General features: G+C 47.8%; 11 protein-coding genes across 11 annotated transcripts; 4 read left to right on the forward strand and 7 right to left on the reverse strand.

Annotated features, from left to right (window-relative positions):
* Nucleotides 1–573: 573 nt before the first annotated feature.
* On the forward strand, nucleotides 574–3,713 carry FPRO_01970 (uncharacterized protein; the record flags this gene model as incomplete). Its single annotated transcript, XM_031225561.1, has 2 exons — nucleotides 574–1,960; nucleotides 2,011–3,713. 2 exons carry the CDS (start codon nucleotides 574–576, stop codon nucleotides 3,711–3,713), a joined length of 3,090 nt encoding a protein of 1,029 aa, XP_031074503.1.
* A 218-nt stretch (nucleotides 3,714–3,931) lies between these two features.
* Nucleotides 3,932–7,796, reverse strand: FPRO_01969 (related to splicing factor 3B subunit 3 (spliceosomal protein sap130); the record flags this gene model as incomplete). Its single annotated transcript, XM_031225572.1, has 4 exons — nucleotides 3,932–3,958; nucleotides 4,028–5,306; nucleotides 5,414–7,481; nucleotides 7,553–7,796. 4 exons carry the CDS (start codon nucleotides 7,794–7,796, stop codon nucleotides 3,932–3,934), a joined length of 3,618 nt encoding a protein of 1,205 aa, XP_031074504.1.
* Nucleotides 7,797–9,590: 1,794 nt separating this feature from the next.
* FPRO_01968 (uncharacterized protein) lies at nucleotides 9,591–10,691 on the reverse strand (the record flags this gene model as incomplete). The annotated part of the gene is made up of 1 exon (XM_031225583.1): nucleotides 9,591–10,691. One exon carries the CDS (start codon nucleotides 10,689–10,691, stop codon nucleotides 9,591–9,593), a length of 1,101 nt encoding a protein of 366 aa, XP_031074505.1.
* Nucleotides 10,692–11,787: 1,096 nt separating this feature from the next.
* Nucleotides 11,788–12,417, reverse strand: FPRO_01967 (uncharacterized protein; the record flags this gene model as incomplete). Its single annotated transcript, XM_031225595.1, has 2 exons — nucleotides 11,788–11,853; nucleotides 11,914–12,417. The coding sequence occupies 2 exons, from the start codon at nucleotides 12,415–12,417 to the stop codon at nucleotides 11,788–11,790; spliced, it is 570 nt and encodes a 189-aa protein (XP_031074506.1).
* A 2,768-nt stretch (nucleotides 12,418–15,185) lies between these two features.
* FPRO_01966 (uncharacterized protein) lies at nucleotides 15,186–15,440 on the forward strand (the record flags this gene model as incomplete). The annotated part of the gene is made up of 2 exons (XM_031225606.1): nucleotides 15,186–15,253; nucleotides 15,308–15,440. The coding sequence occupies 2 exons, from the start codon at nucleotides 15,186–15,188 to the stop codon at nucleotides 15,438–15,440; spliced, it is 201 nt and encodes a 66-aa protein (XP_031074507.1).
* Nucleotides 15,441–16,010: 570 nt separating this feature from the next.
* On the reverse strand, nucleotides 16,011–17,408 carry FPRO_01965 (uncharacterized protein; the record flags this gene model as incomplete). Its single annotated transcript, XM_031225617.1, has 2 exons — nucleotides 16,011–16,459; nucleotides 16,517–17,408. The coding sequence occupies 2 exons, from the start codon at nucleotides 17,406–17,408 to the stop codon at nucleotides 16,011–16,013; spliced, it is 1,341 nt and encodes a 446-aa protein (XP_031074508.1).
* A 674-nt stretch (nucleotides 17,409–18,082) lies between these two features.
* On the forward strand, nucleotides 18,083–20,330 carry FPRO_01964 (uncharacterized protein; the record flags this gene model as incomplete). The annotated part of the gene is made up of 10 exons (XM_031225628.1): nucleotides 18,083–18,293; nucleotides 18,358–18,725; nucleotides 18,784–18,879; nucleotides 18,930–19,044; nucleotides 19,096–19,345; nucleotides 19,398–19,503; nucleotides 19,551–19,628; nucleotides 19,677–19,714; nucleotides 19,762–19,918; nucleotides 19,968–20,330. The coding sequence occupies 10 exons, from the start codon at nucleotides 18,083–18,085 to the stop codon at nucleotides 20,328–20,330; spliced, it is 1,782 nt and encodes a 593-aa protein (XP_031074509.1).
* A 146-nt stretch (nucleotides 20,331–20,476) lies between these two features.
* On the reverse strand, nucleotides 20,477–21,205 carry FPRO_01963 (uncharacterized protein; the record flags this gene model as incomplete). Its single annotated transcript, XM_031225639.1, has 1 exon — nucleotides 20,477–21,205. The coding sequence occupies one exon, from the start codon at nucleotides 21,203–21,205 to the stop codon at nucleotides 20,477–20,479; it is 729 nt and encodes a 242-aa protein (XP_031074510.1).
* Nucleotides 21,206–22,341: 1,136 nt separating this feature from the next.
* On the forward strand, nucleotides 22,342–23,174 carry FPRO_01962 (uncharacterized protein; the record flags this gene model as incomplete). Its single annotated transcript, XM_031225650.1, has 2 exons — nucleotides 22,342–22,460; nucleotides 22,517–23,174. 2 exons carry the CDS (start codon nucleotides 22,342–22,344, stop codon nucleotides 23,172–23,174), a joined length of 777 nt encoding a protein of 258 aa, XP_031074511.1.
* A 233-nt stretch (nucleotides 23,175–23,407) lies between these two features.
* Nucleotides 23,408–24,974, reverse strand: FPRO_01961 (uncharacterized protein; the record flags this gene model as incomplete). Its single annotated transcript, XM_031225661.1, has 2 exons — nucleotides 23,408–24,791; nucleotides 24,844–24,974. The coding sequence occupies 2 exons, from the start codon at nucleotides 24,972–24,974 to the stop codon at nucleotides 23,408–23,410; spliced, it is 1,515 nt and encodes a 504-aa protein (XP_031074512.1).
* Nucleotides 24,975–25,672: 698 nt separating this feature from the next.
* Nucleotides 25,673–26,491, reverse strand: FPRO_01960 (uncharacterized protein; the record flags this gene model as incomplete). Its single annotated transcript, XM_031225672.1, has 1 exon — nucleotides 25,673–26,491. One exon carries the CDS (start codon nucleotides 26,489–26,491, stop codon nucleotides 25,673–25,675), a length of 819 nt encoding a protein of 272 aa, XP_031074513.1.
* Nucleotides 26,492–26,507: the final 16 nt, after the last annotated feature.

A 26,507-nucleotide genomic window follows, 5' to 3' on the forward strand; every position in this document is an offset into this window, starting at 1 on the left:
CATAGAGCTGCCAAATCTGCACTAAACGGGGAGAAGATCTGGACGGGCTTAGAATCGGTTGGGGAAAAGATTAGGGTGAGATATTACTCTAGGATTCTCGGTACTAACAAGAATCGAGACAACTCATGACAAAGTATTCGTCACCACCTCACACCTAACACCCAACTGTAGCGTAATTGAGTTCTTGATCTGTTACCACATTGGCGGCTGTCTTGTCAGATGATGCCTTGATTCAAAGCTGGTCACATACCCTAGAAACAGCAGTTATGCCAATAAAGCATGAACCTGTTCTGTCGAGCCCCCATTTATCCATGGAGTTGACAAGAGTCGTCCAATTATATGCCTGTTCTTTCAGCTTCATTTTGCGGGCGGCTAATTGTGGCTAAAAATATCTGAGCTGAAAGGTGGTGTAGTCTTGGCACCGAGGATAGTCTCATGACATAAATGGTCTCCCCATCTGTGAAATAATGAGATATTTTGACTACTTGTGACATGAAAAAAGTCACGTTCGATCAGTTACCTACTTGAATGCTTCGGACAAATTCTTGCAGCTAGAGATCTGATATGATCATCATGTCGGCGGACGCAGAGACTTCTGATGGAGGCAGCCTGACAGACCATCTAGACCGTCTCAGCATTGAAGTTGGGGGTCGTTCAAACTCCCAGCTGACACGCAAAAACACCGAAGAGTCCATAAAAGACGATGATGGGGATGACGACACGGAAAAAACCTTGTACTATACGGGACGTCACATCTACCTTGCGAGACGCGAGTTCATCCTCGAAACAGATGAACCTGATATAGACAAGGCTGCAAAGGTTTTCTTCGCACATGGGGAGAATGAGATACTGCAGCTTGAGAAGCTACCCTCCATGATCAATGAATTTGATCTTGTACGAAAACACGCGATTGAGATCATCAAGACAACAGAACCTATGACAACCGAGCGATCTATCCGGTTTGGATATCTGAGCGATCTCGCAATCGACCTTTCCGAGCTACGGGAGAGGTGCTACGAGGCCGTTCAGGCAGCTTTCATGGCTGCAGACTCTGCCTGTGAGGATTCTGCAGCTCTGGAAAATGACACCGGCTTAGATGAGCCTGGACTAAATCCAGAGGAAACTTTAGCACCTGACGGCAAGCAAAATGCCAAGAGTGAGCCAGTTGAAGCCTCTTATTGCTGCTTCATAGCCCTTACCATGGCTGCCCGTGTATTGGAAGCTTCGACGGCAAGGGATATGGCCCAGGAAGTCTGCAGTGGTGTCAACTTGGACGACCTTATCCTTAACATCGAGTTACTTAAGCCGCTGACGCAGAGTGAGCCTTGGGAAGCAGATATGGCAGATAAGCCGGGATACCATCATGTTTATGCACTATTGGGGTGTCTCATGGCTACTGCATATGTCCGCCAGTGTTTCGCCATCGAGACCTTGTATCTCGACCGAGCGATCAGCAATCTCGACGTCGCAGTCCTGAAGATGCCAAACACCCCTTTCAAACAATTTCGGGGCTATCTTGAAAAGATAAGGAAGGAAGTACAGCGATTACAGGTCTTCTTCCAACGCATTGAGATAGAGGATGATCCATCGATAGACTCCGTTCTCTGTGCTATTTGCCAAGAGCTAGAACCTATCTTCGGCCTCCATGATACTGAGTATCCATATCGAAACATGGACTTTGAGTGGGTTTGCAAGAAAGCCACGTTGAGATGTAGAGTTTGCACTCTACTCAGGGATTCCACCGCCTCGATGTACCCGCTGTTCAATATGGCGTGGCCAGATATCCATGAAATGAACTACATTAATCGCTCTATTGGCCGGCGTTGGTTCGGAGACACCGACGACCTCCTGGCTGATGTCTTGTGGGGTCGAGATGGGGCTCTAAGGATTGAGCTTATTGCCTGCTATTCTGGTACGGAGGAGGAGTTTTATGTCACCTATGAATTATACTGCTTACCAGGTAAGGTTGCAATCACCAGGAGCATCAACAGTCAGCTAATGTATCTGAAGGAATTCCGCCTCCTTGGAAAGTCATCGGCACAGGAACTCATGTTCAGTACGATGTTACCTCGCCGGAAAGCTGGGATATGATACGAGGCTGGATTAAAGATTGTGTCAATAATCACCAGAAATGTAAAGTTGTCAGCGAGGATCGGCCATTTCCGACTCGTGTCTTGTCTGTTGGAAACGAAGACAGAGATCCTCACTTGTTTATACCCAGTTCTGATAATCGCGGTCGATACATAGCTCTCAGCCACTGCTGGGGTGATTTCATGCCTCTCAAGACCACCAAAGCCAGCTTCACCGAGTTCTGCCACTGCATTCACTTCAATCGGTTTCCCAAGACATTCCAAGAGGCGATAATTATTTGCCGTCAACTGGATGTCGAGTACTTGTGGATAGACTCACTCTGTATCATACAAGATGATGAGCTTGACTGGGCTGTTGAGTCACCCAAAATGTGCGATGTCTATCAAAATGCGTACCTCACGATCGCTGCCGCCGCAGCTCACAATAGTAGCGAGGGGCTCTTCCAGCCGCGGCCCTTCAGTCTTGTAAAGTCGTTCCCGACTGTCTCGAAGAATAGCCAACAAGTTGAAGAGGTCGAGATCTTCGCCCGACCTTGGGATTCTCAAGGGCATTGGGCCGATAGTATTGGCGATGGGCCATGGTGTCGCGAGCAAAGCCCACTGGAGAAGAGAGCTTGGACGCTGCAAGAGCACGTACTATCACACCGAATCCTCCGACTTACTGCTCACGAGCTAGTCTGGCATTGTCGGGAGGTACATCTCTGCGAGTGTCGTCCAGGGTCGCACACACGCAAGGAGTCGCTGAGGCTCATAAACCTAGAAGCCATGAAATCCGGCAAAGATACTGAACATGGCCCACGGATCTCAGTGCCGCTCAGAGTCTGGCTAGACATAATCGGTCCATTGACCAGCCGTGCTATCACCCGCGAGACAGATCGACTACCTGCTATCTCGGGTGTAGCTGCTGCACTTGCTCCTTTTATAAATACAGCGTTTATAGCTGGTATGTGGAAGGATGGACTTGAAACGAAAGTTTGCTGGCACGTAGAAAAGGGGCCGACCTCGAGGCACGAAGCATACTATGCGCCGACGTGGTCTTGGGCCTCTGTCGTAGGGCCTGTACTTACGTCGGACCTCTGCCACATATGCCCACTGCCACAAGCGACAGTAGTTGACGTACATCATACGCTAGCGACTCCAAACCCTTATGGGAGTGTGTCTTCTGCAACGTTAACAATTACTGGCATCTTGTTAGATGTTTCGGTCTCGAAACTGCATCCCCGTCCTGACAAAGGAACACCTTTTCAGATACATCCCCACAACAGCTCACTTCTGGAGATGGCGATGAATCTATCAATGGAATGCGTAGCATTTCCAGATATCTTGACGGAATCGGAAGAGGCTCCTGAGTTGGTGACTGGGGACACCATCAGCCTTTTACTTCTTGGCTGCAAGATGTACTGCCAAGGGTATGATATCATGATTGGAATTCTACTGAGTGAGGCAGGTGAAAATAGTTCTGGAGGGGCTGTTCACCGGAAGGTTGGCACTGGGGAAATCAAACTACGAAACTGTGACGAAGACGAAGACGAATTGAGAGGGAAAGCAGTTGACGGATTAGCCTGGCATATGGCACATCATCTAAAGCGTCGGGGCTGTGTAGCATCAGTCGTAGTAGTGTAATGGGACAACTGGTACCATTGCGTGTCTTTGTGATGCTTACACCTCACGGACGCGTAGCTGAGATTTCAGGCCTCCGATGAACAGCAAGTGATATGCCAATAAGGTGACAGCTATAGCCGCCCAAGCAACATTGTTTAGAAAACCTGGTCTAATGTTAGCCTGAATTCTGATGACCGTGGCGTCCTCCCCCAGGTCCCCCCCATAACTCAATTATAACCCTAGAATGCGGACCGGGTTCGAGCTTCCTATAATCAGTCAGCATGGGCATTTCATTTCCGCTATAACCACCATAGAAAAGGTCAAAGGAAACATACCGAGATTTTCCGTTCAATTTCCGCCACTGTGCGATCCAGCTCGCCCGCGATCCGCTCCTTTTTCTCTATAGAGAGTAATCTGAACCGCTCGCAGAGATCTCCGTCTATGACGCCCTTGGTCGGCACGTAATAGCTGCGATACATCAGGTGATCGCGACCAACAAGTGACGGGTCTTCAGCACGCATCTGTCCTTCGAGTTTGTGGAAGAACTCAGCGTCCTCGCGTGTGACGAAGGGGATGAGTACGCCGATGGTGCCTTGCAAGCCGCTCCAGACAATGACGTCCTGCCCGCCCACGACGAGGCTGGCCTTGGTGATGCTGGTCGGTATGTCTTGGGTAAAGAAATGGGCGATTGAGTCGAAGCGATTTGGTGCGTCTTGAAGATGGTCCTGTGCATTGTTGAGGCGATTTCCACGCTGGCCTGCCTCTTGACTCGCCTTGTTAGGACATCGCACAATCCAGATGTTACCGAATTTGTCTCCGCCTATCACCGATTCATAGTCGATCATCCCAGTACAGGTTGTCCAGCGTGCAACTGTGTCGTCAACGAACGGGATCAGCTTCTGATGTTCATTATCTAACTCAACCATCGTCACGCCCTGCTGGAGATCTCCAACAACGATACGGTTCCCTTGGGCATCAAGGGAGACAATCAACTGCGGTGCCACCTCAGCATGGGCTTTTAGAAGTAACTGCTTCAAGCCCAGATCATAAATTCGCAAGGCTTTGCCGATTCCTGCGACTAGCCGACCTTGGAAAGCCACAAGCGCCATCGGAGACTCCTCTACCTTGGTCTTGTGGATAAACACCAGCTGTCTGCCGTTCTTCTGAAATCGGTAGACATGGATATAACCCTCTGAGAATTGCCTGGGATTAAGGATCATGTCCTTCCCTGTGCCAACAATTAGAAAGCTGTCGCCATCTTGGCCAGTGAATGAAACCACTGCAACACTCATCGCAGCCTCGTTGTCTTCGAGTTCGATCTTCTGAAGTACATGTTCACCGAGTGGATCGACAACGCTTATGCATGACGCCCATCGGCCACGACCACGCGGATAGCCAAAGTCCGCTGGTCGGAGTAATTTGGCATCCTCTTCATTTTGGCTTTCGGTGGCCCCCAGTAGCTGCTTTCGTAACTTAGGACATAGTGTATTGTTGTCTGCTTCGATTGTATAGAAGTAGGGCTCATGAGGATGCTTAACAAAATGTCGTGGTGCGTAGGTCAGAGATATCGATTTTCGGACCATCTTATCGGATAGGTTCTCGATGGAGAATATGCTTGAGCTTAGGTTAGCAAAGTAATAAGCAAGGCTGGCCGTCGGATACGGCACACGACTATTCGCACTGACATCCAGGCTCAGAATGTGTAGGAATGGAACACTCACTGGAGGAAGTTGGCGCGAATTGCGATGATACCCTCTTCGCACTGCTCACTACTAAAGTTACATCCCCACTCCAGCTCATCACAATCAAGAGGCGTCATCATGAATCCTCGTCTCGGGTCGGTATAAGCCAACCAAGGTTTAGTCCCAAGTGCTAAAACACAGGCTTTCCCCCTGACGGTTACCTGGAAAAGCTTAATAGCCTTGAGACCAAGGAACCTTGTCTGCGTATCTGATAACTCTCCTGTGGTTTCATCCAGCCTAGTTCGTAGATACACACCAGAGCTCAGACCAATGTGCAGGTACAGTCCTGAGCTACTGGATACGGGGTCTTCCATCGTCATAATGCTTAGCGCCGAGGGTTCCGCAGTCAGCGCTTGTATAGATTTCCTCTCAAGCGTGAAATCTGGGTCCAAGCTTAGGATTCGAACAGTGCAATCTTCGCATCCCACCGCCAACATAGGGCTTCGGACTCGACCCTCAGGGACTGATTCCAAACTGAGACACGTTACGGTGCTAGATATCTCCTTTCTCTCATTATACTCATCAAGTGATCCATCACTATCTACTTCAAAATAGACAATCTCTCCTGAGCTTAAAGCAACAGCAATCTGTCGCTCATTTGTAGCAACGGCTACGATATGCCGATGTTCGGGAACATGCCATTCGTTGATTTCCCCGCCACGTAGATGCCGGATGCCTCGGGGGTGGACTTGTACCAGACCGTCGTCCGCGACTTGCTGTATGGCGAGGGTGGTCACAGAGGTGAGAAATCCTGAATCGTCTACTTGCTCGACTTCATCTCCGACACTCATGACCAATGTGTTATCAGGCGAGGTCAAGATGATATACGCGTCGTACTTGTCGTGTCTCTTTAACCTCGTGGCCCAGACACCATAGACTGTCCCGGGTAGCTCCGATGTTGCGACCTCGTTAATCTCTAGCCCGTGCTTGAGAATCCGAAAATGACTCCTTGCGCCGTTGCCGGATACTGAATAGATCTGCGGTGCACCGTCCCCAGTCAAATCAGCAACCTTGCAGTCCATGAGAGGGCTTAAAGATTCAAGGCTTTCTACCAAGGTGAGATTCTCTAGAGGACGTGGGTAGAAGTAGACAGGCTGATACCCAGAAGGATGGTCGGGAGGAAAATCGTCGCTGATAAATGGGGGCTCTGAATCGTCGTCGTCGAGCTTCTCGAATTGATAAAAATGATGATTGCCAGACTCAGTAGCGACAAAAAGAAACCCACTCTTGAGAATACACAGATTGCTCGCAACAGGAAGAGTATCGAAATACTTGATCTTGATGCGCCGCACCTGTCCTGTCAGAGCACCTTCGTCTTCATGCAAGTCAAACGTCAGCTTGAAAATGTCGCCATCTTCTGACTGCAGCAGAAAAAAGAACGCCTCAAGACTATTCTTGAGCTTGTGCATCACACCACCAACGATAGTACGCTTCCGTTGGGGGTCTTCTGTAAGTCCTCTACGCCGTGGAATGGGGACACGGAGAGGGTCCTGTCTCGAGTGTTGGTATGTAAGACTGTCCTCTCCACAGACAAGGACGCCGCTTGGGCCATCATTTCCACCGGGGACTTGGAAGAGTAACGATGCCGTAGAGTCAACAGATTCGGACCATTTACGGACCACGTGATTGAGGCCTAGATCCAATTCGTAGTACACAAGCTCAACATTGGGCGTCACTTGGCCAGAGGGATCCTGGTCTGACCATGAATAGTCGATCTCAAGAGATGCAAAGACGGGATTCGAATAGCCCACGTCGAGAGCCACCAGAGATAGAACAAGCACTCCATGTTTATGCGCTTCAAGAGGGGAAGAAATGGTGAGTTCGGCTTGGGCGTTGCGATTGAGGACGTAGACGAGCTTGTTCTTTTCAATAGACGCAATCATACAGGCTCTGCCTTTTGGATCGACAGCTAGATATTCACCTGGAACGGTTCTGCGCACGCCTGACTTGCCAAATGTCTCCAAGGCAATGCGAGAGAAACGGTTTTCAGCTGGTAGATACTCGAGAACAGCGATGCGACCAGAGTCACTTGACACGATAATGTAATCTGAATAAGTTAGTTTGGTCTCTGCGACTTAGAACTGCTCAGTATTAACAGCTCGGGAAGATATTGCTTACCCTTAGAGCTTCCCGCGAGGCGGAAAGAAACAATCGAACGGATTATACTGAAGAGGTCATGCGAAAGTAATGGCTGGACTCTGCCGTGAGGCGAATTAGGGCGATGTAGGGTCAGAATAGAGCCAGATACGGTCAGAATTTGCTGTTCCTTGGTGCCAGAGAAATAGCCGACGATGGCTTGTGAAATGGCTGTCGGAGGCTGGAGCGAAAGCGAGTACAGAAACATATTCGATGTAGTCGCCATGGTCACTATCGTGTAAAAGACAGGATAGAATGAGGAACTGATCGCTCTCCTCGAGGAGCCAACGTTGAGCGGAGAAACTTTTAAGTACTGCCAGCGGTAGGCAATGCTCGGTGGTGCCGTTGCTGCCTTGACATTTGTTGGTAAAGAGCGCAATTGGAGTAGGATAAATTCAGTCACGTGGTGGTCAACGATAAAAGATCACTCATTCCTGGGATTACTGCGGCGGCAACAATAAGACTGCTTTTGTTACATCGGAAATGTCTCTTCTACTTATAAAATATGAATAAAAATCATAAGATCATTTCCGTCTTTTTATGTGAGTTGGGAGGCAGATATTCTTCCGAAAAGTCGCAATAAACAACTTTGGCGATGATTGGCGCAGCTATTAGGCACCAGTTGGGCCAAAGAGCCCCATTCAAAAACTTCTCTTCAACATCGAAAGAAATCATGGATACAGAACTTGGGATGAAGAAAGGCTGGCACTATGATATCGCTCTTTGGCAAGTCCATCATACGGAGAATGACTGTGATTTGATCATCCGATCTAATTCTGGCCACGTATTCTACTGTCATATTTGCCCCAGCCAGTTCATTCGATCTCCGTCTGTCGCAGCACAATACTTCAAATGTCTACAACTATTGAGATCTGGTGAGGTCGAACTCGACGACTTCTATGAGGAAGACGCATTCGAATGGTTGTTAGGTTGTTTTATGCCTTTCATAACCAATCTCGCATCATCCCCGGACCTCGAGGTCGTTGCAGAACCAACATTGGCGGATTACTTCTTCCCCAAACAAACCTTTGTCTGTAAATTGACAGCCGTGGATGACAATTTAATGCCCCAAGACCTTGGCACAAAGAACCACGATTGGGGTAGCCCTATCGTCAAGTTCGATGCCGATTTCCTAGAAGATCTCATCACTTGGACAGAATGCTACACACCATCTCAAGTCAAGATATGCTACGCCGGACCAGACGAGACTTTGATCAAACCGCCGAAGCGTATCGCCGTAATTGGTGAAGATGGGCATTCCATCACTTGCTTCTTCAAGAAGTTTGGACTTACCTATGGCCCACAACATGCAAGAGAGGAACTCACGACATTGAAGAAGATCATCGAGGCCCAGATACCCCCAGCTCCCGAAGCATATATCTGCCGTATAATAGGCGTGGTTCGGGATGCCGATGGATTGCTTGGAATGTTATTCACTTGGATACCTAGCAAGGGCGTGTTGTCAAGGGCTCGAGCTTCACTGAGTCCTCCAGAGTTGAGAAAGCGATGGGCTTCTCAGATCCATGGATCAGTAGATCTTCTACACCAGAAGGGCATCATGTGGGGTGACGCCAAAGCAGCGAATGTTCTCATAGATCAGAATGATGATGCTTGGGTTGTTGATTTTGGGGGAGGTTACACAATGGGCTGGGTAGATGAAGATAAGGCTGGGACATTCGAAGGTGATAGGCAGGGCCTAGCGAAGATTCTTGATATGTTGGTGCAACTTGAGTAGTGAAATGGAGACCTTCTTGTGTAATTGATAAAACTGGGATTTTCGACAATGTCTTCAAAAGGTCAGCTGGTAGACTGCTGTGAGCAGCTCTATGACTCATAGTTCTTGGTCGAGAGCTCAAAAGCTCCAACCTATTCCTTCAACAATCTTTATCCCATTCTGTATGTACATCGCCCGACCCAAATTCTCCATTTATACATGCCTACATATCCAGCAATCTGAAAGAAGAGGGTCTGCCAAACGACTAACCATCAGAGCTAGGATGGAGCTATTCAAATAGCAACATTAGACCACCGAATCTTCGTTCTTCTTTTTCCTCCACAAAGGATTTGACTTTTCGAAATCCATATAATCACCTTGTAGATAGCGACGCCCATGATCAGCATGCCAGTAAGGAATCCCTGAAGAGTAGTAATTTCGACACGAAGGATCAGAGCAGGTCTCTGGTACACCGCAACGTCCAGCGTACGAATACGACTCTGGACTGATTGCATGGTACCAACTGTGTCCCGGGAGATCGACTGATTGCGCTCTCGGTGATATTGATCGTCTGTGGTAGATCCTGCGGCATTCATAGCCTACAGGACAATCTTCACAGGATATATCTGCTGTCTGGCCCACCATTTTCTCACAGTATATCCTCGGGCTCTTTCCGTCGAACTCCCGAGCCATCTGCATCATACCGAGTGGTAACATGTGGTTGCGATATTCAACATAGTCATTCATTCGGTCGTCCTGGTGATATGCTTCATCATAGCTCTTTGTGTGGATTCCAGCCGATAAAGTCAGATAGTAATAGTCTCTGGTTCTTTCGGCCAACGCGGTTGGTAGAATTAGATCGTCCTTGGGATAGACTTGATGGATCTTGTGGCTTGGATGCTTGCATGTCTTTGTAATTTTCGTCCAAAAGTCGTTTGTATCACCTAGACCGGCCTTCATTTCGTCCCAGGTCAGTACTTCATGGGCACATATACGAACATAGCCCGTCCTGGCGATGCAAACCCGATCCGATTGCTTTAGGATCTCTTCACTTGAGAAACAGAGGGTTGGATGCTCAACTTCACAAGCAGAACAGTACATCCAGTCTTGATCAGTCCGCGCTGCAAACTTGCAATCCAGAGAGATGCCTGTTCGTTTCCGAGACTCAAACTCGGGCCGGCACGTCTTGCAAATTCTTTCCGACTCGATAAGAGCCAACCGAAACCAGAGGGTTGTTGTCCTAGTTGCCGCAGGGCTTTCGCCAAACTCATCTCCGGGGTTGACTTCATCATGACGCCATTTCAAGTTACTACAGATGATGAGAGACTCTCTGAAGACAGGCAGATTCAGATCGACCAGTTGCGCGCTACCGTTCCCCAGAAGTAGCTCGAAATCAACGCCTTCCATTTATACCATACTTCATAAATTATCCTAAGTTTGCCTAAACCTTAGGACAAAAAGCCCTAAACCTTGTCTAAGTCCTCTGAGGTAATGCTAGGTTCTGTCTTCCGGAATAAGCTCTTAGCCACACGTTTCACTGCAAACAACAAATCAGGAGGTCAATCAACTACGGCTTGACCGACCGTGAGAATCATGTTGATATGCCTAGATTTCTATTCACGGGCCACAAAACCCCTGTCAACAACCGTTGGCGCGATGCTCCCCACACTCTCCCTCTTCGCGCTTGCTAACACCACTCATTACCGGCATTGCCTCCGCCCACTCATCCTCGCTCTTCTACATTGACTTTCATTTACGTCTCGCGCGATAACGACCCTACGCCTTTACTATATCTACATAGCCTTTCAAAACGCACCAGTGTCACCGCAAAGATGAGAGCCCCAGCCACCACCGTTTTCCTCGCTGTTATTCTGGCTTTCTTCTCGTTTATGGAGTGATTGATGTCCGCTCCAGCGCACAAAGCACTAGCATGTCCTCTACAAGCACCACTCCTGGTCTCCAGGTCCCTAGTGGACATGAAGTTCTCACGATCGATGGCACCCTTCCGAGTCAAGCCCCCTTTTCCTTCATCAGCTCAACCTTTGGCGATTTCAGCAGCTGGACAGTTGATATGGGACCTGGCAATGAAGATAACGAAACCCTGACCACTTTCTCCCCTCGGTTCTCTTTACCCGCGTGCATGTCCAAATGAAAGGCTAATCAAAGATGGGCCAAATCTATACTAAACTTCCCTAAGTTACCCTAAGTTACCCTAAATCTAATCTAAATATTCTAATCTTAATTTTTACAGTAAAGATACCTCGCATCCTTGTTACCAGGATCCCAGATTTTGGGTAGGTAATAATAATATGGCATTTCGATGGTTTCACTGGAGGTCCATTTCTGCAAGGTTGATAAGCCACTGAAGATCAAATCATGTCTCTTTTGTGTCATTGTATAAGATATTATCTCCAGGCTAATGTTTTTCTGTTCAAAGCTTTGTAAACACTTTTTCGTCTTCTCTTAGTACTTCATAAAGCGCATAAATCCTCCTCTTTATCGCTTAAACACAAGTGAGATCGGCAGTTTCCTGGTCAAAAGTGCATCGGTCGGTATGGGTAAAGGAGAGCTGTATTTATCATCAGTCAAAGTGCTCATGAGTTTTATAGATCAACGAATCGCGACTTACGTTGATGAGGCCACCATCGCCCTCAGTAAAGAACTGGTTAGGTGCAGCAATGTACATGCACTCGTAATCAGTGTTGAGGATTCCGAGTCTGAATTCAACAGAGGACTGTCCATCAATGTTGGCAGGATCGGCGACCGAGAACGCTTTGTTATAGCAGGCAGCGGCCTGGAAACGCTCTGGGTCAGGGTTGTTCGCCATCATGGCTTCGGTGGTCTGGACGGTGAAGGCTTCACGACCAGCGTCGAAGTTGGAAATGTCACCGATGAAAGCGGCGGCAGCACTGACAGCCTCGTTGACGATGGCAGTAGCTGCTGCGGTACCAGCCGCAGTCAGAATAGCAATCGTGACGGGCTCGCGCTTGCTGAGAATATTTCCAGTGGTCTTGACTGTATCTCGGGTCTGGAGAGTAGTGGTGTGAAGACCGCTCTCAGCCGGGATCACTGCGCCATTGACCATGGCAGAGCATCCAGCAACGGCGGCGACGAATTTGGTGAAAGAAGGCATTTTCAAAGTTGTAAGTGGTGGGTAAGTGACGGACTTGGTGGGGATTGGGAACTTGGAGCGAAGAGCTTGGAAGAAAGGGAATAGGTTGTAAGTGATAAAACTGCGCAGCAGATTGTGAGGAAGAGAACTGAGTTGATGAGTTGAGTTGATTGCAGAATGATAACTCGGGAAACCTCGATGTTTTATAGTCTTTTCCTCTCCTCTTGCCTATGTATTATTAGATGGTATCCCCGTCTCCTGTAATGCTGTCATGCTGTACGGCATGACCGAGCTGTGAGACAACTGACTAACAACTCCACCATCTTGAACCGTGTGTTTGATAAGCTTAAACTTTATTTCAGCAATCCTTGCAAACTAGATGTCAGCTTTCAATTAAGCGATTTGCTATAAGGTACGTCTCATCCCTTTGACTCAACCCCGCAAGTATCACGGGGTCAATAAGGCTGTCAAGTCTCAAACGTGCTATAACAGGGAATCTGAGTCATGAACCTCCCGGGTAAGTAACGGACCCTGGGAATTGTCGGCAAAATCTCGTGCTAGACAAGTTGAACCAATCATGAACTCTCAAACATAGCTATGCCCCGTTATTCCATCGGCATTGAGAACTCCCATGTTAGCGCTTGGCGTACTTTCCAGGGTCTTCAGGACCAGGGTATGCCGAAACCAAGATCAAACAGCCTGGAATATGTCAGTCAGTTCATCCGAAGTAGGCAGTATAGCATCGTTTTAACAGATCTAGACTGGTCTTCGTCTAGCGTCGCTCTCAAAAGAGCCAACACTTCGTATATCGAACGCACTGACCACATCCGGGTCCCATTCCACTAGACTACCGAGTTCGGGAAGGGCAGATTCCGAACATGAGCAAGTCCAGGGTAATAATGCAGTCCCATTCTGGTAGTTCCTTTGCTTTCTCGGACAGCTAAAGAATGTAACAGCCTGGTGGAAGCGGTTAACTTCAGAGGAGCTGCTTGGCGGGTTGGCTCCTTATTTTATGTTCGGAATCATTAGGTAATGTCATAGAACACATTTAGTAGTTGGTTCCTTTCCAATGTAGGGGTGTCCTGAAAACTAGTAAGCCTAATCACTTGCATAGTTGACCAAATCTGTTTCTGCGACTCGAATCAATGTTAGTATCAATGGCATCAGCGCAGCTTTCTCTTTATCAACGTATAGAGTGGTCGACTTCGGATATAGAGGTTTGCAAGAGTCAGGGGTGAGAGGCATAATTTATACGTGATCGACAGAGGTCATGAATCACTGCCATTTGATATCACTTGACCATTGAGATGGCTAACGTTCAACAACAATTGCAACTTGCATAGTCCTTAATTCTACTAAGGGTTGACATTCTCTTAATTTGGTCAATACGAGTACATGAAATCCTGGCATGCCAACTCAAGCCGAGATAAAGAAGCGTCTAAAGGCGCTCGGCTTCGACTCTCCAGCTGCCTAAATCGATCAAGCTGAGGCTATCCTCAAAACTAAACGAGCAGCATACGAAGAGGCCAAGAAATACGACTCCCCTGACGAGAAATAGGATGATACCAAGCGGCGAAGTGTAAGCATATAGTATTTTTAACATTTTAAAAAGATTTTGCAGTTTTCTGTTAATTTTCTTGAGCCTGAACCTTTTACATCGCGATACCTAAAACCAGACTTCGGACCCTATCTCACGAAAAGCCAACAAAACATCAAGAGGGGTGTTTTTTGCCCTGCCTTCCCAGAAGTTTGCTTCTTAAGGAGAGGGAAAAGTGAATGGAGCAGCTTGAAGGAAGATGTGACGGGGACTTGGATACTAGCCTCTCCAAACCCAAACCTAAATATCGCGTCTCTCTGGCAGAATGCTTGCAACACGGCGGATACTCAGAGGGACCGGCACGTGGATGAGGGTGTTTCCCCAGGATCAGCTGTTGACTTCTACCGCGCCACTCTTGCCGACCTTCAGGCTGATTTAAATGAGAGTTTTGCCAATTTGATTAGAGAGTGAACTACGCGCAAGAATACGAACTGGCGTCAGAGATTGGCCACTTATAGTATAGGCGAGAATGGCTACTGGGTTTTGCGGTCAGGCTTCTCATCATTTGTTATCGATTAGTCAGTCCTCTCATCCTACAAATGTGATACAATTTAAAAGCCATTGCCGACGTAAAAACGCCAGTCTACGATGTATTCGTGAAACCTCTCAATAATTAATTACAGACGAGTCTTGGATGCCCAGATACAGATGGGCATTTGCATCCGAAATTGACGTGCAACGTCTTGTCCTGATTGCACACCTGATACCGCGGGGATACCGCTTTTGGAGCTGGATAGAATCCAACTTCACCAGATGGCCTGATACAGGCAACCTAGACCAGGCTGTGCCCCCGAAGGCCCTTTGCCAGACCAATGAACGGCGTTGTCTCAAGGGTGAAAGTGACGGACCAACTGCATGAGCTGACGTAACGGAGTGCCCGCTTTGGTGTTTGTAAAATCGCTGCCTACGAGTCCACCCACATCCTCCATAAATTGTTTTCGCTTATCATCAGTCATCTGCTCCGTGCCATATTCTTATAAACAAGACAACAAATCATAATCGAGACGACGATGGGTCTGATTGATACTATTATTGCCATCCTACCAAATGTCCCATTCCTTCCTCCAGGGCCTCCAGTGGATGCGGACAAGGATGCAAAGAAACAGAAGAGTCCACTGAACCGTTTCTTGGGAGCATTACCGAAACAACAGAAGGGAGCCAACCCACCAGCGTCTGAGGACCGTTAGCGGTCATGATAACCTACTATGACGTTGCTACGCGGTTAGCACCACTCGTCATTCCGAGACTATTGGTTGACAGGTGCGAGGCCTTCCGAGTTCATGACGCATGACCAATGCTAAAACCATCCAGTAGTGCTAAAAGCGTGCACTTAGTGCTGTATAAAGAGTGTTTCGAAACAATGGGATGGCAGCGGGTCAGCAAAGGCCGGCGCTTAGAGGCCAGTTTGCAGACATGCACAAGAAGCGCAGTTGGAAACTTGTCCTGATAGGCAAGCAGATAGAGAGACGAGTAACAATTGAAAAACTACCAATTCATGTTTCAGTTGAGCTGAGTACTAATCTGTCATTCACTGTGGCGGCAAGTTTAGAGAGTGAGGTATTTGTTGGTCCCGTTTGAAACGGGCCATGGCCAACTGGCCAAAACATTGCCTGATACAGCTGGAGGGTAATGCAGCTTCGAACTCTATTTTTCAGCTCCTGGATTGTCAAACAAAACTTCCAATGGCGGTCTGACCAGCAGCCAGCCCAGGCTGCATAGGTCCTCTTCCGATAAGGGTAGTCTCTCCATCAATGGGCAATTGTTGATAGCATGGCATGCACTTCATTCAGCAAGACATCACCGGGCTATTGCTGCTCAGTACTCAATTAGAAATATGCTTTGCTATTAATTTCTTTAGCATAAGTTCGGTTGTCTTGCGATATGTTCAACAGTTACATCGCAGGGTAATTGTACCATGAAATGAATGAGCAATTGGCTAACAATTTATAGTAAAGCACAAAGATAAAATTAGCATCCTTCAATTCGTATCAGAATATCTCTATATCCACGAACTAATCTACTTTGCTGAGCTGGAAAATCGAGTTGAGACCATGGCTCTCTCCAGCAAGATTGGCTTGGTCGGATAATCGTTCGAAATCTTCTTCAAACCACCAAACAAGCACCTGTCGATGACTTTCAATCCGAGAGAATTCCTTTTCCCGTTGCACCTCAACTCTTCAACCGAATCTTGCCAATCAGCGAAAGCGAGACCTTCTTCGACCGTGAAAACTTGAACGGTGTCTTTAGCTCGTCGCATGAGATTTCCAAGTTCACGGGCTTTGTCGCAGAGCCTCCTAAGTCTTTTTCTCCCCCTTTCTTGCTCCTGTAAGTCATCTGTCTCAGCTGGCCTGAAGAATTCTTCAAGCCATGCCGCAAATGAGGCTGGACCATCAGATTCATCTCTCAAAAGATCGATACACTTAAATGTCGCGCGGCTCCAGTCAGATAATGCCGTTTGGCCAGATCCTGAAGATAAGATTGTTAACTGAGGAATGTTTTGTACAATCAGGGGAGATGACATACCGTCAGGGTGACTGGCTGTAACAGCTTGAATCAAAGACTGCTCTGCTGCTGCGAGCTGCTTGTGAACGCTCGGATCAATATGTCCAATAGTGCATCCTCCCACATCATTAGGGAAGAAATGACTTTGGATGCAAATGAACAATTCAGTATGAACGGCATCTCGCTGACTCTCTGGAGTTAGATCATTCAACTCTCCAAAGAAAGCCTTACTATTCTCTGTTGTAGCGTTCTGAAATGTGCCGGATTTCGAGTAGAGTCGAGAGGCCATCATTTGGACTCCTTTGCGAACTTCGGAGAACAACTTCTGTATCTCGCCGTCCAAGATAGGCTTCCCGTCGCTGGAAACGATAATACTACGGAGTCGATCCGCTCGTGATTCCGTTTCCTTAGCCTTTCGTTTCAAAGTCGCTAATTCTGAATCGGCGAGCTCTAGCTTCCGGGTTAACTGCTCGACGTGAGCGCAATGCTCAATGTCATCGAGCTCCAATCTCACATCAGTTTTTGAATGCTGAAGTGAGTCAGTCTGGGGCTCTTCTTGCCGCAATGGAAGCTTCTTCTGGTTATCAGCAAACCATTTGTCCATTGCTTTCCAAACAGTTTCCTTGATGTTGTTCGAGGTGGCTTGCTGACATTGCTGATGTTGTGCGTTCATTCTATGAATAGAAGAAGCAAGGCTTCGATCCAAGTCCGCCTTCAAGTCACGGTGTAACTGGCTTATGACCTGAATAATGCTTATTGGAGTTTGTTGGTTCCACTGGTCCATTGCCTCACTCGTGTGAGTGCTGTACTCTGCTATCTTAGTTCGCGGTGGTTGTTGGTGAGCGCCCACTAAATTCGAACAAGAACGTTGTCTTTTGAGAGTGCTTGTGAAAGGAGCAAACATTGACGACATCATGAACCCAAAAACAAATAGTTCTTATAAGACTTTTCTGTTGAGAAAAAGCGTTGCCTTGAATAAACTGAGTAGTCAGACGTGATATGGATGAAAAAGTATAATGTGACGTCACCTAAAGTTATCTGCGAATTGGGGTAACAAAGGATGTCTTGGTCATGTTGGATGGACATTCAGAGTTCAATGAGCAAGAGATGAGATGGTGTGGTGACAGAGTGTCAGGTCTGGCCGACTCATGGCCGCTTCTCCTCGTCGAGCGCTTATGCAGGAGACGTGACAGTGAGAATGCGCTAGAATGCCGCAAGGCACAATCGCAGCCTAAATATTGGTGGCGACCTGAAAGAGGAGTTGGGCCATCTGATGTTGGGCGATGCTGAAACTGTGCGCCGTGTAGTCATTGGCTCAAGCAAATGGCCAGACCTGGACAGCTCAGCCAGTGTCAGTCTACACAGCCTCGCACGTCGTTTTTTGTTATTCAGTGGTGAAACATTAGGCTGCACCGTGTATACCGCTCTATATTTGTACGAACACCTATTATCATCATATCACAGCTGAGACTCTATATCATAACCGCGATCCCGTTTCTCAGTAGTCGTACAAGGAACAACAGAATAAACAACCACGGAATTACAACTACCACTCTTCTTTTTAATCGACAGTGCTACTAAAACGAGATGGCATTTCGGTTCGCTCCATTATCAAATTCGTCCAACAAGAGGACCTACGCTGTTGGAGATCCTTCAGTCGACTTGGGCGCTGCAGGTCTCGATAGCCAGGACAGGGTCATCATCGCGCTCGACTTTGGAACTACATACTCAGGTGCCGCTTATTGCTTTTGTAACAGTAGTAGCAAGCCTGACGTTTGGCCAGTCGTTGATTGGCTTGGTAAGTTTATCTGTCACGATGACAACCTCAGTTGTTAAGTTCTTATTACTGACGTGCTACGTAGGACTTGAGGGCCGCACCCAACCCAAAGTTCCCACTGCGATCTTATATGATCCTCAGGATAGTACAAAGTTCAAGTGGGGAGGACAACTTACCTGGCGTGATGATCATGTCCAAGGCGTCAAACTACTCCTAGACCCAAAGCAAACCAGACCCTCTTATCTTCCATCGAGCAGTGCGAAGCGAGAGATGAGGAGGCTCCCAAAAGATGTCGTTGATGTTGTCGCAGATTTCATGGCAGCCATGTATAAACATGCATTGGAGAAGATTGGGGCCAGGGTGCCTCGGGATTACCTGGATTTGTGCGAGAAGTCGTTCGTTCTGAGTGTCCCAGCAGTCTGGTCAGACAAGGCCAAAGAAAGGACCATACAGGTATTGATCACCGCATATCAGTCGCTTCCTGTGCTTGGTGATAGCTGACATGATCCAGGCTGCCAAAAAAGCAGGTCTCTATCCTGTTACGCTAATCAAGGAGCCCGAGGCTGCTGCTCTATACACATTCATGACTCAAGGGCGAGCGCTAAGTGTAAGTCACACATAACTAGGATATTCAAGTGGAAGCTGAAATTTGATTAGTCCGGTGATTGCTTTGTCGTCTGCGATGCTGGGGGTGGAACTGTTGACCTCATCTCATATGAAGTCATCTCAACTGAGCCAACTCTTGACCTCGCTGAACTAGTCCCTGGGAAAGGTGAGCTTGGGCCCCTCTTTGCAACCCGTTGTGGACTCTAAATCTTCACAGGTAACATGTCCGGATCACTAGGCCTGAACAAGCGTTTCGCAGAAGCTGTTCGAGGCCTGATTGGGGACGAGGAATGGTTTCGTCTCAAGAGCCTCGATGCATGGGCTCTAGCGGAACGCCAGTTTGACCAAGATATTAAAACATCATTCACGGGAGATTTGGACGATGATTTCATTATCAATTTCCCAGGTGCTCGGCTCGAAGATAATGTCGGTGAGGGTCTGGAGAGGGATTCTTGGTTCATGTCTGGGTAAGTTACCTCTACCAAGAAGCGTGAAGATGCTGACGTGGGTAACTTGAAGGGAAACGGTACATGACATATTTGAGCCCTTGATTTCAGATATCCTCCAGCTGGTCAACGATCAACTAGCGGCCGCTACAGAGGAAAAGGGGGGCAACCCTATTCATGTTAGTTCAGTGTTCGTTTAATGCTCCATGCTAATAATTTTGAACAGTGCATCTTTCTTGTGGGAGGTTTCGGTTCTAGCCATTACCTCAAGAGCCGAATTGAGGATGAGAACCCCGACATTCAGGTATAAGACTAAACCAGAGCGGGAAGTTGCAACAGCTAACAACGTTAGGTTATTCAACCTGAGGACGCATGGGCGGCTATCGTGAAGTAGGTTATGTTAATGTAGCTCACTATGAAATCTAACTGGTATTCAGGGGATCAGCTCTCAGTCGCCTTTCGTATACAAACGTTGTATCAACCAAGGCGACTCGTCACTACGGAGTAAGTGCATTTTCCGTGTACGAGCCTGCAGTCGATAAAGGTCAGCCAATATCCATCCACCCTGTGACCGGCCGGCTCAGAACAGAAAAAGTAAGTCTGCATTGATTCTCAAAGACCCTGAACCTAATAATAATACCAGATGACTTGGTATATCATCATGGGTGAGACTTTGAGACGTGACCGTAACGAACGATATCCATTTCATCGGCACATCCCTAAGTCTTACTCTGAGAATGACCTCCATTTCCGAGATGAACTGTTGATGTCGAACACTCAGGTGCAGCCTCAATATCCTACCAAAGACGTCAAATTGAACTGCATTTTGAAGAGTGATTTGACTACAGTGGACAGATCGCGGTTCAAGAAGGTCGTGGGTTTCGATGGGCGAGAATGGTTGAAGGTTCAGTACGATCTTGTTATCTCTACTAAGGAAGCTGCCATGAAGTTCTGGTTGGAGTTTGATGGCAAGGAAGCAGGCTCTGTTCTCGCGCAGTATGCATAGTTGGTTCGCATTTCTGTTTGACAACTTGCTCTCAAGAGTTCATTCTATTCTTTACAGTTTTGTGCTTTACCAACATTCTTCTTTATCAGCAGTATAACAAAGCTTCTTTCCATGTCATCAAAGTTGCCTTCATTTGATATGCAAACTTAGTCGAAAAAGCCTCCTGCCCAGTTCTGATTATGCTCCATATGAACATTCACATGACCCCAGCCCTCTTCACCCTGAAGCATTTTCTTGATATCAGCGATGACCTCATGCCATCCCGTCTCGTCTGAGTCATAGTCTACCGAAACATAAACTGTATTTGGGTTGGCTTCGAGAGCTGGAAGCACCCCATGCCGAAAGAGACCAATGGTGCTCATGTGACCTTTGGTCGCTTGAAAGGACTCGAGGCACTCATAAACCTTGGGACGGACAGAGCCCCAGGTTGCACTAAGATGCGGATCGTCGATGCCAGTGTAGTAAATCGTCTGAGTAAGTTCAGGAGCGATGATTTCGACGGCGATATCACCGTCACGGATAGACGATGCCTTTATCAGCTCCGTCAAGCTCTTGACCATTTCCTTCAAGGCTGCTTCCCAGATTGGTGTCTTTTCGGAGGACCAGGGCGCAACTATCAGGAGGGTTGGCCTCCAACTTCGCCTCTCAAAGTGAATTCCATCCTTCATGTCTTCGAAGGATGAGAAGAGGTGATGCTTTTGGGCGGTTTCATGCCCGATCTTGAGAACATCTTCGGAGATCTGTTGCATAGGGGCAGGTAGTCTGGCGGCTGACTTCTCTAGAGGCAGTGTACGAAGTATTGGCCAAGCGACTCGCTTCCAACCGGTAATGACACGCGACTCAGTGCTGTCTAATGCGGAATCCGCGGACGCCATGGTGGAAACTTCTGAAAGGGTTGGTTCGCTCATCTTGTGAGAGGCAATCGATAAAAAGTGATAATATTTAAAAAGAAAATGATGCAGGAAAATATAGCAATAGTTATGTCGCGGGCATTTTATACTCATAGTGCAACAACAAGGTTTAGCACACTTGTGATACTTCAGGAGTCTGAAGTTTAAGTACAGTTGCTTTCACGTCGTCGAGTCACACCTGAAGATAGTGAGTAACACGGTGATACAGGATTTGGTGGAATGAAGGGTTGGAAGAAGTCTAAAGCCGTGAAAATGGCCAACGAGCACATTTCGCCATCAAGAGAGAATTTACTCAGGCCACTGGGAGCAAGGGACGCTTTAATTTTAAACTGAAGTACCAATACTAGTTCGACTACAGCTTAGAAAGTTTCATCAAATTCATTTCAGCCAATTTTTCATTTGTTCAAGATCTCACGTCATCATGCGTGCATCACAGCCAAAAGCACCTGCCACTCGTCTCAGCGCCGCCACCATACAAACTTCCGGTTCTCCAGCCGGATGCTCTGAAAATCACTGGGTGCTAGGGCTGAGCTTGAGCCATTTCTCTAACGCCCTCATGGTGATTTTTGCATAGAATCTATGGAATCTCTGATTTCAATCAACAATGGGCATAACAGAGAACGGCAATACACAAAGCGGCCTTGTTTATTCCCGATCTAACTTTGGCGATCAACCTAGATCGTGGGGTAGATGATCTCCCCCACACAATCTATAACAAGGAACGGAGAATCGTGGGGTATCTTCCGTTCGGGGCTTTTTACTCGCATTCCTGCCTTAGCCTGTTTCAAGTTGACGTACCCGCGTATAACAAACTATAAACCTTCCATAACAAGGCCTAATTAAGCATTCGGATATCTGATGTTACCTCCGCACAGCCAATTTAGGACGTTGACATGGATGGCATCTATGCCGGGTTGCCGATCTCGGCATATGAAATGGTTGTTCCGGACTCTAATTTTCCCACCTCTCTCCAGCTTCGTGTAGAGCAGTAAAGCTGTGATCCTTGCCTCGTTGAAAGAAGTTTAAAAGGACGATATTGTTCGCGATAAACAAACGGTTGGTTCTCATATAAACCTTTTTTAGTCGTCCAAGGATACAACATGCGCTTCTCAACCATCCTCGCCTCAGTATTGCTTGCAGCGCCTATCCAGGCAGCAAAGCTACTGATCTGTTCTGATAGCACTACGGCAAACTATGCCACGGGAAATGCCCTACAGGGGTAAGTAACCTCATCCAAGTATAGGAACATCCGTCCTTACTCATTTATCATGATAGCTGGGGCTTTTATATCCAAGACTACACCGCCCTGACTGTCTCGAACCTTGCCAAAAACGGCCGCTCGACTAGATCCTTCATCAACGAAGGTCTATGGAGCGATCTGTTGTCAAAGACAGCTACAGGAGATTTCGTGGTTATTGAGATGGGCCACAACGACGACGGTGATCCCACTACATCTGACCGCGCTACTCTCCCAGGCACTGGCGAAGAGACCGTCACTGTCACCACCACCACAGGCAGCAAAGAAGTCGTCCACACGTTCGGTTGGTATCTCCGCAAGATGATCGCCGACGTCAAGGCCAAAGGAGCAACACCTGTCATCTCCGGTATGGTTAATCGCAACTACTGGACTGGCAACACACTGCAATCGAAGTGGCCTTTTGCAGACTACGCTGAAGCTGTGGCTAAAGCGGCCGGAGTCGAATACATCAACCATACGAAGTACTCTGTGGCTTTGTTCCAGGTCATGGGTCCTACGAAGGCCAAGACTTATTATCCTAATGATAATACGCATACTAACTGGGATGGTGCGAAGTTGAACACGCAGACTTTTGTTCAGGCTGTTAAGTACAAGTGTGGCGGGACTAGTGTGCTTAAGAAGTATCTGAATGCAGCTGGCAATGCTATCAATAACCCGGCTCAACAGTCATGCTAGTGTATTTGACAGGGAAATGTCGAGCAGGGGATGTCACATGTGAGCTTGATATTGCTCTATTTACATCGCTCGCACGGAGTCGGCCAGCACTCATGCTGGAGAAATCTGCTAGGCGTTGTGTTATAACATCCAACTTGTGGGGGGTTTTACCTGCAATCCGAGGTTATTATTGAGATCTTATGTACACCAGATTGAGCTTACTTGGGGTAGAAAGATGTATATAAAGATATCTTCTACAGCTGGTTCTTCACTCTTCTCTTCTTGATTCCACCAGAGCCTTCTGTTCCCGCGGCCTCCTCTAGTTCTCCGGACTTTTCCATCCTCCTATTATCATTCCAGTAGTAGAATATCATACCAGCAACAAGTATAATACTAGCTGCGTAGAGGCACAAGATCTTCAGAAAGCCGTTCCGATAGTATGGCGCGTCGCTTTTCACAAAAATATTCTGTCCAGCAAGTCCTCCCACGTTAGACCCCGCAACAGCCAGCGCGAGACCGATGCACCGGACCTGCGGATCTTCGGTGTTGATGCTGAACCACGCATCGTTGAGACTCTGAGATACTGCCACTCCTGAACCCAGAAGCGTGAGTATAGCGTACTTCATCCAGACGTCGGAGCTCCCAACAACAGCGAATTGAACACCCGAGAAAACGAGTGAGTACACGCCGCAAAGTAAGCAGAGAGGTCCTCGATACAATGTCTTATCGCTCACCCAAGATACAAGTATGGCCAAGATGCAAACGCCAAAGTTACTAACAGCTGCCAGGAAACTCGCAGTAGATGCCCCAAAACCGAGGTTCTTGATAATCGTGGGTGTGTAGAAAACCAAACCGCCTTTGGGCGTGATGGAAATGACGTTGATGCCGAAATGGCCCCACATTGGGAAGCTTGTCAAAAGAATGCGCAGCGCAGTCTTGGGGCTGATGCCAGAGAGCTTTACGTGCTTTCGTGGATCATCGATAATGACCCGCTTGGCCAAGATATCCCTCTCTTCTGCCGTGAACAGGTCGAAGCACTCGACGCCTGCCAGCGGAAGCGTATTGGTAGTTGAGCGGGGCATGATCAAGATGAAGACGAAACCAACGACCAGCGTGAAGAGACCATCGATGATGAAAAGCCACTGCCATTTCTTCAAACCACTCGTCTCGGGTATTCTGAAGATCAGACCCGCGAGAAGCCCACTCACACCCGCAGAGCAGTAATTCCCTACATACACCAACGTAGCCCGCATCGCCATCTCCTTCCTCGTATAAAAAGACGCAAGAATCGTCAGCGCAGCGGCTAGGTATCCAGCCTCCCACATCCCAAGCAAGAAGCGCGTGGCGTAGAATCCCGGTTTGTTGTGAACAGCTGCTTGCGCCGTTGCGATTGTGCCCCACGCCAAAATCTGGATGATGAGCCAAAGCGCAGGTCCGATTTTGGATAGCACCATGTTGAAGGGTATTTCGAAGATCACGACGGCTGCGAGCATGAGCTGGTTTCCGGTGTTGACGTTGTCGTTGTTTATGCCGAGATCTTCGGTGAAGCTTGTTGTCATGGCGTAGCCGACGTTTCCTCTGTCGAGTTGGAGGGCGAAGAGGCCGAGCATGAGCATTGGTAAAATGGTAAAGTCAATTCTGGTTGAAAGTGTTAGTATCGTCTCATGATGTTGGGGGAAGATCGACGTACTTTCTTCGTAGCTTGGTCTCGGCCTTTTCAGTCCAGTCACAGATAGGTAGTTCACTCTGTGACTCTTCCACTCCTGTTTTCGCAGTGGGGGTGTCCACTTGGGACTCATGTTGCGATGCTCCGGTAGCCATGGTCGGAGACTTGACGACAATTGATTGTAGTGTGAGATACAAGTTTTCTGGGGGACCTTGGTGATTTATAACTCACTGCATTAGGGTCAAGTTGAGTACGGGTGGCTAGCTGAATGCCCCGCTCCACTGACGTGGTGAAGATCCATTTACCTGCCTTGAAATTGAGATGGCTGTTGAGTATCTGCACCATTGCAGTAATAAACACACTAAATTGGGTTCAGTACGTTATCTGATCGCCGGCTTGCGGCCCGGGCTAACTACTGTAAGCCAGTTGATCCATCTTAGTGTTTCACATCAGCTAATCACGACCCTGAACAAGAGCGGAACGTGATGAGCTGCGGGGCTCGGCGATCAATGATCATCGCTTTAGAGATCAATTTTCGGGTACTCTACACGTGAGCATCCTCGAGCCTGTGAGGTCTTTCTCTCCTCTCCGCCGCTTGTCAACAAGTGAAATCAAAGAATATTTTCTTACGGGGCCAATTGATCAAGCGAAAAAAAAATTTAATTGCAGGTCGATTGACGTGATTCTAGCATCTTGAGGAAAGATTTTCCGAAGCTCACCATTTCTCAAGAAGATCCAATTTTTTTCCATTCATGAAAAAATGTAACACTATGAAATTATGTTCTGATAATCTCTCTTAGGCGACTTCTAAGCGACCGCGGGTTTCCTAAGCTACCAGTGTTGTGAGCGTCGCCTAATAGAACAAAAGGCTACGGATCGCCTGAAGCATCAGGTACTCTGATACATAGACCTTCATGATATCCTGCGCCATATCTAGCCATTCCGGTCGAAAACGACCAGCGATCGTAGCGTTACAAAATTCCCAGTACTCTGGATACCATCCTGAGATCTCCCAGTCTATGATTACGACCTCATATCTCGGCGACTCATCAGATCCAGTCTTCTTGACAAGAATATTTTTGGGCTGCAGATCCCCGTGGGTGAATTTGACTTGATGATTGAACAGTGTCGCACTCATGAGTGTCCTTAAGAGTTTGAGGTGTGCCTGAGGCTCAGTTTCCGCTAGCCGCTTGAGTATACCTTCATTGAGTTCCTCCTCTGTGTCGAAAGGGCCCGACATGGCTGGGTTCTGTTCCGGGGTCCAGAAGACTCCATCCGTGAGGGGCCGCCGGTTGAGAGAGCCCATATAGGACGGTGGCTCAAGGCTGCGCAAGCCCTGTAAAGCTGCACGAAGTTGGTTGGTAATTTCCAGCTTATCGGGCGCTTCGAGGGACGGCCAGAGATCTGCGAGGCTCTTGGCGTTGATGTACTCCATAACGATGAAGTTGATCCCGGTCGCTGGCTCCACCAATGTCGCATAGACTTCTGGTACAGGAACATTGCTGTTCGATGACAGGAACTGGAGTGCTTCAGCTTCGTCGAGGGAGACCGTATGGCCGAACTTGACTGCGAATTTTTCCCCAACTTTGACAACAGTAGCTGAGGCGTCAGGAGGGCTAAGGACTTCGGTGGATGTGCGTATTTCCGCGATCGTAGGAGTAAGAGGTGTCATTTAGTCTTATGGCGAG

The sequence above is a fragment of the Fusarium proliferatum genome (genome assembly GCF_900067095.1).
Source record: "Fusarium proliferatum ET1 genome assembly, contig: FPRO_scaffold001, whole genome shotgun sequence".
Lineage (NCBI taxonomy): Eukaryota > Fungi > Ascomycota > Sordariomycetes > Hypocreales > Nectriaceae > Fusarium > Fusarium proliferatum.